This window comes from Periplaneta americana, chromosome 2, assembly GCF_040183065.1.
Source record: "Periplaneta americana isolate PAMFEO1 chromosome 2, P.americana_PAMFEO1_priV1, whole genome shotgun sequence".
NCBI lineage: Eukaryota > Metazoa > Arthropoda > Insecta > Blattodea > Blattidae > Periplaneta > Periplaneta americana.
Window position 1 is genome coordinate 76,399,956 of NC_091118.1, and position 15,532 is coordinate 76,415,487.

At 34.6% G+C, this 15,532-nt stretch overlaps 1 protein-coding gene across 3 annotated transcripts in view; it reads right to left on the reverse strand.

The window, feature by feature from the left end:
• Nucleotides 1–12,180: 12,180 nt before the first annotated feature.
• The window catches only part of eIF5 (eukaryotic translation initiation factor 5), a 227,288-nt gene continuing 223,936 nt past the window's right edge, over nt 12,181–15,532 (reverse strand). For all 3 annotated transcript variants that reach the window (XM_069817991.1, XM_069817990.1, XM_069817992.1), the window contains one exon: nt 12,181–13,214. In XM_069817991.1, the coding sequence (XP_069674092.1) occupies nt 13,095–13,214 (120 nt within the window). In that variant the 3' untranslated portion in view covers nt 12,181–13,094. The remainder of the gene's footprint in view (nt 13,215–15,532) is intronic.

The following is a 15,532-nucleotide window of genomic DNA, read 5'->3' on the forward strand; positions in this document are numbered from 1 at the left end:
TATTGAATAACTATTGATTTTATACATCCAAGAAAACAACAGAGACATAAAACAATTTTGTCCCATTTTAAGTCGATTCTGGCCCGCATTGGTTCCATCATATTTTATAATGCTCTAGGAGCTTTTATTTGACAATGGGCAAATTGACGAAAAAACATTTATTTTACAAAATTGAAGTTGAATTAAAAAACTGTGGGTGATGGAGAAATTCCGAATAGCCTACATATTTGAAAACACGATAAAAAAACTGCATTTAGTACAACTATTGGTACTCGTGAGACAAAAATCATGTTGACCTGTGTTATTTATTCTGGCTAATCTTTGATATCGCCCCACACCACGCATGGTACTGATGTCTGATTTAAGTTTCTTTATATGTTAGGTGAGAGAGGGGATAGCTAATGACTGACATTAAGCCGAGTATGTGACAAGATTAGTGAGTTAATTAAGGAGATTATTTAAGTGATATGAGGACTAGGAATTGTGCAGCATGGGGAGATACCGAAGTTTCATCTTTATTCTTCATATTTTTATTCCATTCTGTTTAAGAGAAACCTCGGTACACCCAATGCTGGCTTTTCTATAGCACGCGACTCTGAAACTTCCAACTTGGGTTAAGTTAGGTCAGCTTCGCTCGTAAATGTTTAAGTCTGCAAAACTTAGGCTTGATTTCGTGGTATCGTGATTTTAAAAATTAATTACAATAATATCAGTACACTATTTCTTTCTCTTAATTGAACTAATACATGAACAATAAAGGTGCTATTCATAGACGTTTGGCAGCATGCGCTAAAAGCGTACTAAGCTAGCCCCGGCTATCCACTGGTTACTAGTACAGAATTCAAATCATATCCTATCGATCCACCAGAAGCCCACGCTAAAAATTTATATGAATACGGCCCTAAGACTCTAACCTAAGCTAAATCGTTATATAATAAGTACATTCCACATATGCATATTTAGCTGTGAAATAATATTCCACAAGTTTTCTTGAAAAACCAGTTTGTGCAGTCATACGCAGCACATGTAGGCAAATTAAAATTAATTGATTTATGAATAAAAACGACGATGTAACACCACAATCTACTGCCCATGTGCTAATCAGGAGCTAATGCTTTGGTAGCATCAGATGGCGATTGTCCGCAAACACGGCTTCACCTTCAAGCTGTTTTTGTCTGCTCTATGTTTTCTGTGCTCGGAATGTATAAACAAATTCTTACGAATCACATTTCTTCAGTGATGGTATGTCATTTTTCAATGACAGTATGTTTTCTGGCTGTACAAACCAGTGGTGGTATTTCATACCGGCGCATACCGTCTCACTTCCCTCACTGATTGTTAGAGTATCTCTTTCGAGAGGAAATTATATTGAAAGAAAGGAAGTTTTAAATAATGACAGACCTATGCCATCTCTGACAATTTATTTTTCAGAAAGATAATCTTAAAATGCGAACTTTCAATGCATCCTGATATGGGCAACATAAATGGTTATTTGGTGCTAATTAAACTTTTCTGTTGGTTGTGCTCGTTACTGTCAAAAAAAGAAGAGAACAGTTTGGTCTACCGAGGGCTTCAGAGATCTGAAAATTATTTCGAGGGGAATTTGAACACATGCTTCTTCTGCTGGGAATAATATGTGTTATTACTTCATCACAGTGAACGTTACTGAAACAAACTCACACATAGCAACTTATTTTGTGACAGTTTATTATTTTTCATTAATAATATTATTATTAATACATCAGTAATTAATATTTTGTATTGGAGGTAGCCTACTACTAATTGTATCACGCCTCACTGAATATTTCGGTCACTGGCTGCTACTAGGTTTCCCTCAGTCACAAAGGCAAATGCCAGATTGGGAATTTGCCAATAATAGTCATGGCCTACTGATACACCCCAAGATCCTACACACGTAGGATGTGGGGTTGGCAGAAGGGTTTTGTAAAAATTAGGGAAATTCCCGATTTTCTAAACAAAAATTAGGGAAACTGGTATTTTAGGTATTTTAAATTTGTCGCATTGTTTATTAAACCAAATAAGTGTATTCTAAGTGGGAGGTAGAGGGTGGGGAACTACAAGAGCAAAGCATTTGTTCCTGCTGTTTGACCATTTGTGGTTCAATGTGAGCTTCGGTAGGGTTATTCCGCATGGGTACAACCCAAAAATTACTTACACTGAAAAGACGGCCATATTAGCTTCTTAAGAAATAATCTTACGTGAACTCCACTAAGTTATAATAACTTACTGTATTAAACTATGGTCGCACATCACTACTTTTGCAGCCCTGCAATATTGTGCAACTCCCAAACTTCAATTGTGAATGATTGTGCTAGAGTAGCGCAAAATGTTTCCAACCACTTCAAGAAAAGTTCATTGGACCATCCATTTTTGGAACAGCTGTACAGTGCATCAGGAGGTCCGCCTTTTTCTAGAGTCGGACACATTCCTTTCCGACCAAATATAAACATCAGGCAAATATAGTTCCCAGCAGCACTCATGGCACACATCACAGTGGTGTGTGTGCCACGATCTGCACTTGTAGCTGCTCCTACTCGTTTTTGGCCCTTGAGTGCCAAAATAGTTTCAGGTTCCAATCCCTCTTTCGTCTACATTGTAGACTTGTGATGCCGAGAATCCATATTTTAGAAAAACATCGTCAAGATTAGTGTAAAATTTCGAACTTATTCCTTATTGAAACCTTTAATGCGGCTAATACTTACTGCCTCTGATTTTCTCAAAGACAAAGAAAGGTTTCGCTTCAGGAAACCTTCAAGCCAATAACGTCCTGCCATTTTGTTTCTTTGGAGAATATATGTTCATGTTCTATTTTATTTGCTTAGCAAACTCAAAGGCTGCATGCTTTACATAGTTTGGCGTAAGACCATAGAAGAAATTTGCCAAAACTTGTAACTGGTTGCACATCTCTGCTTCTTGGTCAGGAGTAAAAATTCACTTTTTTTCCTAATTTAGGATCATTATAGTTCTGTTTACTTATCCTCTCTTAAATTGTGCTGAAGGAGATTCCAGTAGACTTCGACACTGACCTGATGGACTTTCCAGCCTGTATAGCTCTTAGGGCTCTCTGAAGATCTTCTGCTGTCAAGCTGCCTCTGTTTGCCTTAGGCCTGTATTTGCTAACCATCTCAAGGAAATGCAAAAATAAATAAACAGACGACTAGATACACAGATACATAATTAATTAATTAACTAATGAATAAACAATTAATAAAATAAATGAGTAATATTAAACGTATGAACTATTAAGATTGAAACTATATCACTTGACATAATGCATGAGATGCATTTCGAAATGTTATATTCACGCGAAGGTAATGCCGGTATAGTGACGGTAATGGCGGTCAGTTGACCGGTACTGCCTTCATTGCAGACAGTTTGTAAAAATGCAACCATAAATTAATGAATGTAGGTACCAATATCAAACTGCTACTCATTGACTAGCAACATGTATGGGTATATTCCTAGTGTCAAAGTATTAAATGAAACAAGATTAATTACTTACAGCAGCAGCCTGAAGTTACTTTTGATTTATAAGAATATCAATGAAAACATACAAATACTCCTAGTAACAGCTAGGCTTCAACTACTACAAAAAGAGTTTTGCACATAGTTAATGTCATCCTTCCAAAAGTGCAGCACCAGTTGGAAGACAAAATCGAATTATTGTTTTGGAGATAAAGAGGTGACCGGCATTCCCAACTGACCGGGCTTACCTGCAGCTCCCCTACACTGTGATAAATCTCACTCAAAACATTGTCACAGTCCTCAGCCCAGCCAGCAGGATAGTTCATCAAGAACTGTCATCAGCGTGCCAATAAAAGAAGGGCAAAGTCCACCCGAAAGTTGCCAAAAGTCTGTACAGCTTTCCATGGCAAGCTCTTCTTGCACTTCCTATACTTGAAAAGGAACAATTAACTGATCCAGTTTGCAACTTTTGCTTGCTGTATAGAGTTAAAAGTTGGAATGTGTGAACAAATCCCCAGGATTGCCACCCGAATGTATCATTAAGATTTTATATTGTTCCTATATACCATATTTCCTTGAATAAGCCGCATACCCCTTTTTATAAAAAAAAAAAATCTCAAGTTACACAAATAAAACTTTCAACAAATGTACTAACAAATTAAAAAGCAATTAAAAATACAGTTAACAACAAATAAATTTTATCGAAACAAGACGCATTTCAAACCCATTCTATGTGCATGTGTTGCTTAATCAGTGGTTTACACTAAACCCTGCAATATTAATAACGCATTATCATTTACGTGTTCCCCTGCATTCTTGATAATTTTAAGCTTCTGGCTGCAAGTAAAGAATCACAATCTCATACTCATTTTCAGAACTGAAAATATAAGACGCACAAACTGGACATTATCACACTTGAACGTAATTTTGACACATGTACTGTTGATCTAATTGCCATTTAACAATGTTAACAATAGAAATACCCAAGCGGGAAGATAATGGCATGCGCTACCACAGGGTTGGCAAACTGTTGGTCATGAACTACCGGTAGCTCGCAGAAGGTTAGCTGTCTGGTCAGCTGGTCTCATAATTTTAAATGTTAATCGTGGAAGGTTGGCTAACTGCATTGTCAGTTACTTCCTGAACTGCGAATTTCATTGAGCAAGATTGGCTTAAGCTGCACCATCAACTCATTCATTCATCCATTCATTTATTTGATTCCATAGATCTTACATGAGCAATGAAGCTTTAAGATGTGGAACATGTCAACATTTTACAATATTACAATTACAATTTTTACAAATTTTTATAGTTTTACAATTTAGTAATTTTCTACAATTTTTACAATTTTGTACAATTTTTTTACATTTTGGCGAGATGTAGTGAGATGAGATGAGGTCCGAGGATTCGCCAAAATATTACCCGGCATTTGCCTTTTCGGTGGGGGAAACCTCGGAAAAACCCAACCAGGTAATCAAATCAAAGGGGTTGATGCCAAGGACTCGCCATAGACCATCCGGCTTCAGTCCCACGGCTGGGGAAAACCTCCGAAGAAACCAAAGTCCAAAGGGGGATCCAACCCAAGCCCGAACACAGCTCCTGATCAGCAGCTCAGCGAGTCTGCCGACTGAGCTACATCAATGGCTCTACTAAAAGTATACAATACATAGCCAATCAGATTATTAAATTTACAAACGCAAACAATCTGTTTACAGATTAATGATGGGTTTAGTTTCCTTATGTTCAATTTCGAAGTTTTATATATTGTGTAATATTTTGAATGACGCATGCAAGTAAAAAACAAAAGACTTACCATTTCCACTTGGAATGGGAGAATTACTTCTTTACAGAGGTGAAGGGTTAAAGTATTTATTTGTTATGTAATGCAACTGTGTCCTTTTGCAAGAAAGGGAATACTGAACAACATTATAAAACTGTCTATTCAGCAGTTGAAAAGTCTTTTCCTCCACATTACACCATAAGGAAAGAAAAAAGTCCTAGCTACTTGGACAGCAATACATATATATATATATATATATATATATATATATATATATATATATATATATGCATTTCGAATCTAATCTCAATTGGGATACGCATATTAAATATACATGTAAGAAGGCATTCTCTATTCTCCATTCACTAAAAAGATTGTATCATTATCCATCTAAATTAAAACAGACGCTGGTACAGACACTCATTTTACCTCACTTCGATTATTGCGACGTTTTATTCAGTGATCTCAGGATTGATTCCGCTCAGAAACTACAGCGTGTTCATAACGCGTGTGTCCACTTCATTTGTAATGTTCGATACTATGATCATATCTCACCTTCTTTCGAGAAGTTATCATGGCTTAGGTTACATGAGAGGAGAAATCTGCACTCACTTTCTCTCTTATATCGAATTATGCACACTTCATCCCCCTATTATTTATTTGCTCGTTTTCATACTCTCTCTCGCTATCATAATATTAATACTAGATCACAACGCGATAACACACTAGAAATTCCACTTCACACAACATCTCTGTCTTCCTCATCTTTCACTGTTGCTACCTCTCGTCACTGGAACTCTCTGCTGCCTGAAGTCAAGTGCTGCCGAACATTGAAATCTTTGAAATCCAAGTTAGAAAATTGTCTTATGACGAGTTGCCAAACTAACTTACTATTATGACAAGTGTTGTATTGCATGTTTCCACGTGTTCACATTTTTTTTTATGTTCTAGTGATATTTAACTTATTTTATATTTTTGTTTTCATATTTTCCGATAATGGTATATCTATAATGTAATAAGTTGAGCTATATATAATCATAATTTTCCTTACTGTGTGTACTTACAAATATTGTATTCATTGTATGCTTTGTACTGCACTATTTTATTACTATTATTATTATTATTATCAATAATTGTTTTATTTTTTTATACTTTGTATGTCTCATTTATTTTGACCTGCTTCACATTTTATTATGCTTTTTCCTTTCTTTCTGTATGTTATATATTATGTCTGATTTTTACTTACTTGTTGTTTACATTTTATTATTATCTTATTCAGTTTTGTGTAAAATTGTAGTGTACTTTGTAAATTTGTAGTATTTTTTGTAACGCAGTTTTACTCCTGGTTGAGTGTTAGAGAAGGCCGTATGGTCTTAACTCTGCCAGGTTAAATAAATCATTATTATTATTATTATTATTATATATTAAAAAAAACAGCGAACAACAGACAAGAATAAAGTGGCAACTAAGGCAATATATTGTGTGATACAGATCATCACCCAAAGGAAGAAACCATTGCAAGATGGGGAAATTATTAAAGAGACATTGTTAGAGGCTAGTGATGCATCTGAAGTCTGACTAGTGTAATATGTAGCTAGTTGGTGATGTATGCAATGGAGAGGGAAAGGAACTGGCCACCCAACCCTATTATCTCCTAGCCTAGTTTTCTCGTAAGTGGTGCCTTTTTGTTATCACTTGTGAGATTCAGACCTGTCTTAGGACAGGTGACTAAACAACAAATAATGATGCACTGTTTGACAATTTTAAAAACAGAGGTTCGGACAGTTGACTGAACAACAAACAATGATGCATTGTTTCACAATTTTAAAAACAAAGGAGAAATAATATTTGCTGTAAAGTCTATTCAGCTTTCTGCGAAAACATCATGAAGCATGTTGAGGTTATGAGTACAAATGTTATTTCAAACTGAAAATAGATTTAGACAGGTGCAATTATTTTGCAATGCAAATTGATGAATCCACAGATGTTGTGGATACTGCTCAGTTGGCAATTTTTGTGAATATGATTTTTGATATTTCGAAATAAAGAAGGTATTTGTGAAGGTTATTTCTCTCAAGGGATGTACTTTAGGAGAGGATATTTTTTCAGAGATCAAACCTTAATTTCCTCTGAGAAAATTCTCGTACGTAAATTGGTAGGTCAGACAACAGATGGTGCTCCAAAAGAATTCATATCATTGTGACGCAAAAATGAAAACTTGAATCAGTTTCTTAATTATCATTGAATCATACACCAACATGCACTATATAGAAAATTTCTGCAGATGAATGTTATGAAACTTGTAAAAATTGTTAACAGAGTCAGATCACAAACTCTACAGAGGCCATTGTTCAAAGCATTAACTGGCGAGCTGAATTGTCAGTACAGGAACCTATTGCTTCACAGTGAGGTAAGATGGTTGAGTAGAGGAGGAGTTATACAGCGTTTCAATGAACTGCTGCTTGGATTAATCGTGTTTTTCACAGACCATGGTGAGCCATATCTTGGACTTGAAGATTGTCTGGGATTCTGCAATTCTAGTAGATGTAGCAGAAAAACTAAATGAGCTCAATCTTTAACTTCAAGGAAAGGACAAGGACTTAGGAGAAATGGTATCTGACGTACAGGCATTTTCAAATAATATAATCTAATAATATTTTATTTAGAGTTCAGTCTAATTGACATATCACAGTTTAAAATCAATAACACTTACAAATGTAAATGATCATTGCATATTATAAAATTGAAATGCAAACGTTTTCGCCCTTGGACATCTAGATACAGTCCCAATCACAACCTCAATAGTCTTCTGCATAAAATAGTTCAATGTAAATAAACCACAGGTCGTGCGACATTAGTCAACAGGATGCATCGCAACTAGGTTAGCCAAAATTCCTTGTAAGTACATTCATACAATTGTCATAGTTTTACAACCAACACTTCATACATTCTGATATTTTATATCTTGTTACAGATAAACCCTGTCCTACAAATTGTTTTAATGTAGATGCAAAAAGTCAATACATATAACCTAGTGCACTATATATGAACTTAAATGTGAGTATTCTAAATAGTAATTTTATAATTTTCATTTGAATAAATTTTCTATTTGAACACCTTAATAACAGTTGCTCACATAATAAATAATATATTACAGAATGATTCCACCATTGAATGGAGTGACAAATCATTGAGACCAATGCTCGCACTACAAACACTCAACTAATGGAAGTGTATTGGCTTATTATGAAGTTTAAGAGGAATCATATGGTTTTTCATCATGTTGTTTTAATGATCACAATTTTATAATTTGAAATATAAGATCAATACAACATTTTAGTCACAATTTTATCATATATAATTTTAATACCTGTACTCATTAAATTTCAGATTGTTATTTATCTTAGAGTTAACCATGTAAATAGTTGTTTATTAATATATACAAGATTGTAAATTTCAATTATCTGGTATGCATTTCACAGGAGAGATATGAAAAATTGTGTAAGATATTACGAGTTAAATGCCTGATGATGCCCAAGGGCGAAAACGTTTGCAATTCAATTTTATAATATGCAATGATCACTTACATTTGTAAGTGTTATTGATTTTAAACTGTGATATGTCAATTACACTGAACTCTAAATAAAATATTATTAGATTATATTACATTATATTGACTATCGAAATATCTCTATCATCATGCTTCCTAAAATAATTTTCAAAGAAACTTTAAGTGTGGAAAAATAATTTTAGCCAAGGAGAAGACTAGCACTTTCCTTGCTTAAACGAGAAGAACGAAAAGCGAATTTTACAACTTTACTGTGGAAAAAACAATATAGAAATCTTCTCAAGTTTGAGAGAACAATTTTAGAAACATTTTCAGGATTTCAAGAAGATTTGGATTCCTAGCATAGTTCAGCACATCACCCTTTATGGAGTTTGATATTGACGGATTTTCCTTGTATCACAGGACAGTTTGAAGAAAATGGCCCTACAGCATAAATTTAACTCATTGCTCTCCAAAGTGATTTGTCCTTGAAATCTATGCTTTCAGGCTTGGGATCTCTTTGACCATTCGTGTCCAAGGAAAAGTATCCTATTTTGGTTCAAGTTGCATTAAGAGTCAAACCGCTATTCCGTTCTACCTACTTGTGTAAATCTTCTTTTTCTAATATGAAAGTGATCAAAAACAACTTCGAAAACAGACTCACAGATGAACATTTGGACAATTGCATTTGAATGGCAGTAACCAAGTATAAACCCAATATCAAATTGTGATGGAAACCAAGTATCACAGCTCCCACTAACAAAAAGAAATGGCATTTCAAATTTGTGCGATCCAGATTTTTATGTTAACATACAAGTTGAGAATTAAAAACTACCTTAATACATTTCGAAGTTTTTTCTTCTTTTAATGAATCCAATGAATTTATCAAACAACTTTCATTCTAGCTTTGGTAGCTAACCACAAATTTTCATATTTGGAGAGTAGCCAAACCTTGCGCTACCATCTCAGGTGTTACACAGGAGAAAAATCGGGCAATGTTGCATGTTGCTAGGGTTACCATCCATCTGGCAAAAGGAGGATGTCCTCTTTTTTAATCATTTTATCCTGTCCGGCAGGCATTTATAAAAAATTTGAAATGTCCAGCATTTTGCATTTCAACTAGAATTAATATGAATAATGTGCGATATTATGTATAGAATATTTAAACAAATGGTGAAAACCTATGATAGAATATAACTGCTTTCAATGGTTAAATTGGAGCACATTAAAAAAAACATAAAATATGATGACCTATTGACATGCATTGAATTCTTACACTCTAAAAAAAGTCACTATTCATGATTCTAAGCTATTTTATCAATTTTATTCTGGAATGTACAAAGATATGCCAATCAAGTTAATTTGGACAAAAATTTAAGTTTAGATAAACACTGGTGGAAGTTCTAGAGTGGATTAATCTTGCAGAGGATAGGGACCGGTGGCGGGCTTATGTGAGGGCAGCAATGAACCTGCGGGTTCCTTACAAGCCATTTGTAAGTAAGTATGGTGGAAATTCTTCAATTCCAATAGTCCTGTGAGCACTGAAACTTTCTCAGAACTCTTAAAAACATATCAATTCTATCTATTTACCCCAAGTTACAATGGAAGTGCCAAGAGAGTATTTTCCCTAATATCTGCTCAATGGACAAAAGAACGAAATTGCATGCTAACGGAGACAGTCCGAGGTATCATCATAGTGAAATATAATTTCAAGGACATGACCTGTGAACAGTTTCATAGTTATTTGTTACAAAATAGAAGTTTGTCTCTTCGGCTCTTGTGCACAAAGTGGGCTCCACTGATAAGATGTAATACTGATCCAGTAACTAGTGAGAAACACTTAGAAAACTAAAGTGAGCCATTGCTTTTATCTTTACTTAATTTTGTTCATACCAATTTTTAAAAAGTCCTCCTTTTTTTAAGCATTGTCCTCTTATTTTAGATTCCATGTCCTCCTATAGAATTTCTTCTCATGGTAACCTTACATGTTGCCAACTTCATTTCGAATAAATCACACACCCGTGTTATTAAATTTATTTCAGAAAAAAAAAAAAAAAGTGTGTGGAATATTCGAGAAAATACGGTATTTAGTGTTTAACTTAATGATAAACGTTTTGTGGCAGTTGTTAAATGTTTTCAAACAAATGAGTTATCAACATGTATATGAGGGGAGTGCTGTTGGTTATTATAGAAATATATTGGCGTTGTTCCTGGTAGCTTTATAATTAAAATAGTCAACCTTGAATATTAATTTGGACAAAAGTAATAATAAAGTTAGTCAGATATAGGAAGTGCTCCTGGAATTTGTAGTCAGTCTTGATACAAATTGATGATGCGATGCAAATGCCAGATGATGAAAGCAGTATACTGCAAACTCCTTTGGCTTGTGTGTCAACATGATGTGCAACTTTTTCAGCTGCAATAAGAAAGCTATGTAGCTTCATTGTGTAACCATAGCTTTGTATCTCCAAGATACATGCAGTGTACCATTTCAAAAGCGAATTCCATAAAATTATGCATAATCATATGAGCCATGAGGCACAAATGTAACAGTACAGGACATGGAGAAGGAAAAGGAAGGAACACTAAAATAAAACGGAGGATACTGTTGAAATGAAAACTATTTCAGACTTCATAATATGTTTTATGCACTAAAGCTGCAAGTACATACCTTGCTTAACTAAACATTTTAATAAGTTTTAAAGTTAACAATTAAAATTTACATTTGAAATAGTTACAATCATATAATCATTGCAAGCCCATTATATTTATGTGGACAGATGCCTCAGAATTGCAGAAAATGCATAATATGCTGAAACGCAAAACAATGAACAAGGAAAGCTGCAAGCATCAACAACTTTTCATTTTTTTTCTCAGAAGTATTATCTGTTTTAACATACACACCTCAATATAAAGACTGAGGAAATATATACTTTTAATATCAATACATAATCAAAGCTTTAAGGAAATATAGTGGTCTCTTTTAAAATCGCAGTTTAAAACAAAGAAAGAAAAAAAAAACAGCAACAATGACTGGCCAACTGGATATGAAGCAAGAACGCCATGTAGAACAAGCACTTGTGCTCATCTCTACATATGTTGGGAATTCACTATGTTGTTCAAATACACTACACAGACTGTCTCATAGTTGCCAGTGAATGTAACCTAGACAGGCAGGCATTAACACCCACAAATAATTTTAAGCTACAATCAGAAAATTGTTTATATGCATCAACTTTATTTCCGAAGAGAAAGGGGCCAAACAGTGATAAAAGCAAAGTATCGGGAATGAAGAATGGTTTTATCTAACAAGAATCCTACCTTGCATCTCTTTTTCCTCAAAGCTTTACAAAAACAACTGCATATGAAAAAAAAAAATGTTACAACAATGACAAAGAAACATTTAAACAAGTCAAATTAGTGTTTACATATGCAAAATGCTCACTGAAGTCATTAAATAAAGCCCTAGAGAGAACCGTCCCCAAAAGATTTTCGTACACAAAAAAGACAATTCACACAAATTCTTTTTCTTTTCTTAAACATTAGTCAAGCACGGAAAACGTTAAGTCCATTTAGTATATAAACAATTTCCTGCTTTAATTCACCAAATACATAAAGGTACACCAGTAGAATGAATTCTCTGAAACATCAGTTATCGACAAACACAGAAATAATAACCAGCAAATACTTTGGCTGTGAGGCACAAACCCTTCAAAATTCTGACTCAGTCTGAAGGCAATGAACTAGTGTATGGCCATCATTTTGCTTTTACATACCACTACAATTCAATGTTTCTAAGCAGACAAAAAAATCAGTCTTTTATATATACATATATGATCTGAACTTGCTAAGTTGTCTAAATTTTTGTCTGTGCAGTGCCATAAAAAAAAGAATAACCAGAACCTTGCACACTAAAAATATAACATTCTAATCCACCTGATCCTACAAAGAGATTTTAAACCCCGTCTCTCAGTCAAACTACGCACCAGGGCACTGGAATGGAACCAGTATGAGCATTTCTTTCGATGACTCAGACACAGAATTTGCAAAAGATGTATATATTTCTTTTTAATTGAGATAAATCATTCGGAATAGTCATTTATCACTGCAATGCAAGAAGGCTGCAAGAAGCGACTGTTAAGTCACACTCACTTTTCAATTGACAGACAAGTGACATCAAATTTTACATAGGTTTCAATAATGATATGTAATTTACCAGCTTTGCTTCTTGCCTCCACCTTGCTCAATTAGTTACAGACTATAAGTACTGCAAAGTGATGCTTAAATGGCGTCAATGTCCAAGTCATCTTCTCCATCATCGTCGTGGTTAATCACTGGCTTAGGGACCTGCTTGGGCTGCTCCTTCAGGGGGGACGTCTTGGCACGGTCATCATACTCAATCTGAAAGCATACATCCACATACCATTTTTACTCGCATAATTCTCTTCCTCCCAAATTTTTAGAACATATTTTTCCAGAATTATATTTACTTTGCGTAATTTCTCCCTCTTACTTTAAACAAAATTGGACACATTATGCAAATCTGGCTTTCAGGTAGTAGCTCCCTGTAAAGCACCTGCTTTACAGGGAGCTACTACCTGAAAGCCAGATTTGCATAATATATTTCGTTACTGGAGGTATGTTAACAGGAAGCCACAATTTAAGTCACACAGAATTTGTGTGCACTCAAAGTTGGGTTCTGGCGTCTTGTCAGCCCATTTGAGTTTTGTGGTTATAAAGGAAAAATTGTGACAGTGTCATGTACAGTTCCTGGGGTAGCTCAGTCGAGAGAGCATTTGTGCGCTAAGCGAAGGGTCCTAGGATCGATACCCAGCCCCAGAACAATTTTTCCTTGAAATTATTCAAAATTGGACACACTCTTTTTCTTTGAAGAGCATCTTTCATGAAAATTCCAAGTATTGTAAAAATAAGCATGGCAAAACCAAGGTCTTTATTCATACCATTTATAACGAATAAATGGTCTATGATTCCTCTGATGACATAGAAGTTTATTGGGATTTGTCTGATGAAAGTAGTGGAGGATAAAATACATTTACGTTTATTTCCTTTACATAATTAACATTGCAGGTTACAAAAACTAAAGTACGAAAGAAATTAAGATATTGTTTGCAATTAAACATTTTAAAATTAATTATAAAATTAACAATAATATTTAGAAAGGCTAGAGACTGTGAATCATATGTCCAAATATTGGGAAGAAGGAAGTGCCCGCAAATGCACAGAAAAAGAGAGAGACAGAGAGAGTGTGTGTGTAAGTAAAACACTTCAGGCTGACCAACTGCGATGTGACCTCTGCCATTGGTTGAATAGCAATTATTCTTCTCCTTTCCTCTGCCGGCAATGTTTATGACGCTTGTTAGGCATTATGGAACACAGTATAGAATTCTACTGCAATTCTGAACTTCTGCACAATTGGAAAGATCAGCAAAACGTTGGAGAGAACAAGTGTAGTTGTTGTTACAAGCAGCAGATGTCTAATACATGAATGATGATTATTATGAACAAATTAATTTTGATACAAATATTTTACGCGCGAAGTTTAACACCATGATCTAAGGTTATTCAAGGTCAGTCTAAAGGCATTAGAATTGACATATATACAGTGGCACAAAAAAAGTCACAAAATTGTTCATAATTACTGATACATTAATACAGTATATGAATTGTTTGGTGTTATTTATGATCAGATTATTCTCGATATTTTGTGGTTCTCGCGTAATTTCCACCTCGATTTTTGCCTACGAATTTTGAGAGAGAAAAATAAAAAGAGGAAAATTACGCCGTAAATATGGTTATTATAGGAAATTAAACGGAGAATAAATATGGGAAATGCCTGTTATTATTCGGTTGAGAAGCTTTTGCTGTCAAAAAACCTTAATGTTAGAATTTATAAAACATTTATATTACCGGTTGTTCTGTAAGGTTGTGAAACTTGGACTCTCACTTTGAGAGAGGAACATAGGTTAAGGGTGTTTGAGAATAAGGTACTTAGGAAAATATTTGGGGCTAAAAGGGATGAAGTTACAGGAGAATGGAGAAAGTTACACAACTCAGAACTGCACGCATTGTATTCTTCACCTGACATAATTAGGAACATTAAATCCCGACGTTTGAGATGGGCAGGACATGTAGCATGTAGGGCAAATCCAGAAATGCATATAGAGAGTTAGTTGGGATGCCGGAGGGAAAAAGACCTTTGGGGAGGGCAAGACGTAGATTAAAATGGATTTGAGGGAGGTGGGATATGATGATAGAGACTGGATTGATCTTGCTCAGGATAAGGACCTACGGCGGGCTTATGCGAGGGTGTCAATGAACCTTGGGTTCCTTAAAAGATATTTGTAAGGATATAATATTATATTATATAGATGAAATAATACGTTGGTGATGTAAGTAGTACACATTAGAAATTCGAATCTCAAACAACACAGAACTAAATACAATATTATTTGCACAAGAATGTAGTATGAAAATCTTACCTAACAAAACTAAAGTAATAACATTCAGAGGCACAGAGCCAATACTAAGCAAAATAGTAATCCAGAATATGGTCATAGAAAAGTAAGCAATTTCCCATACTTAGGATGAAATAAAAAAAAAAAAAAACTAGTAACATTTTTACAAACATTAGGACTATTAAACTCCACAGAAGTGAAATTTGGGACCTTAAACAAAGAGAGATCCGCAGATTACGAGCT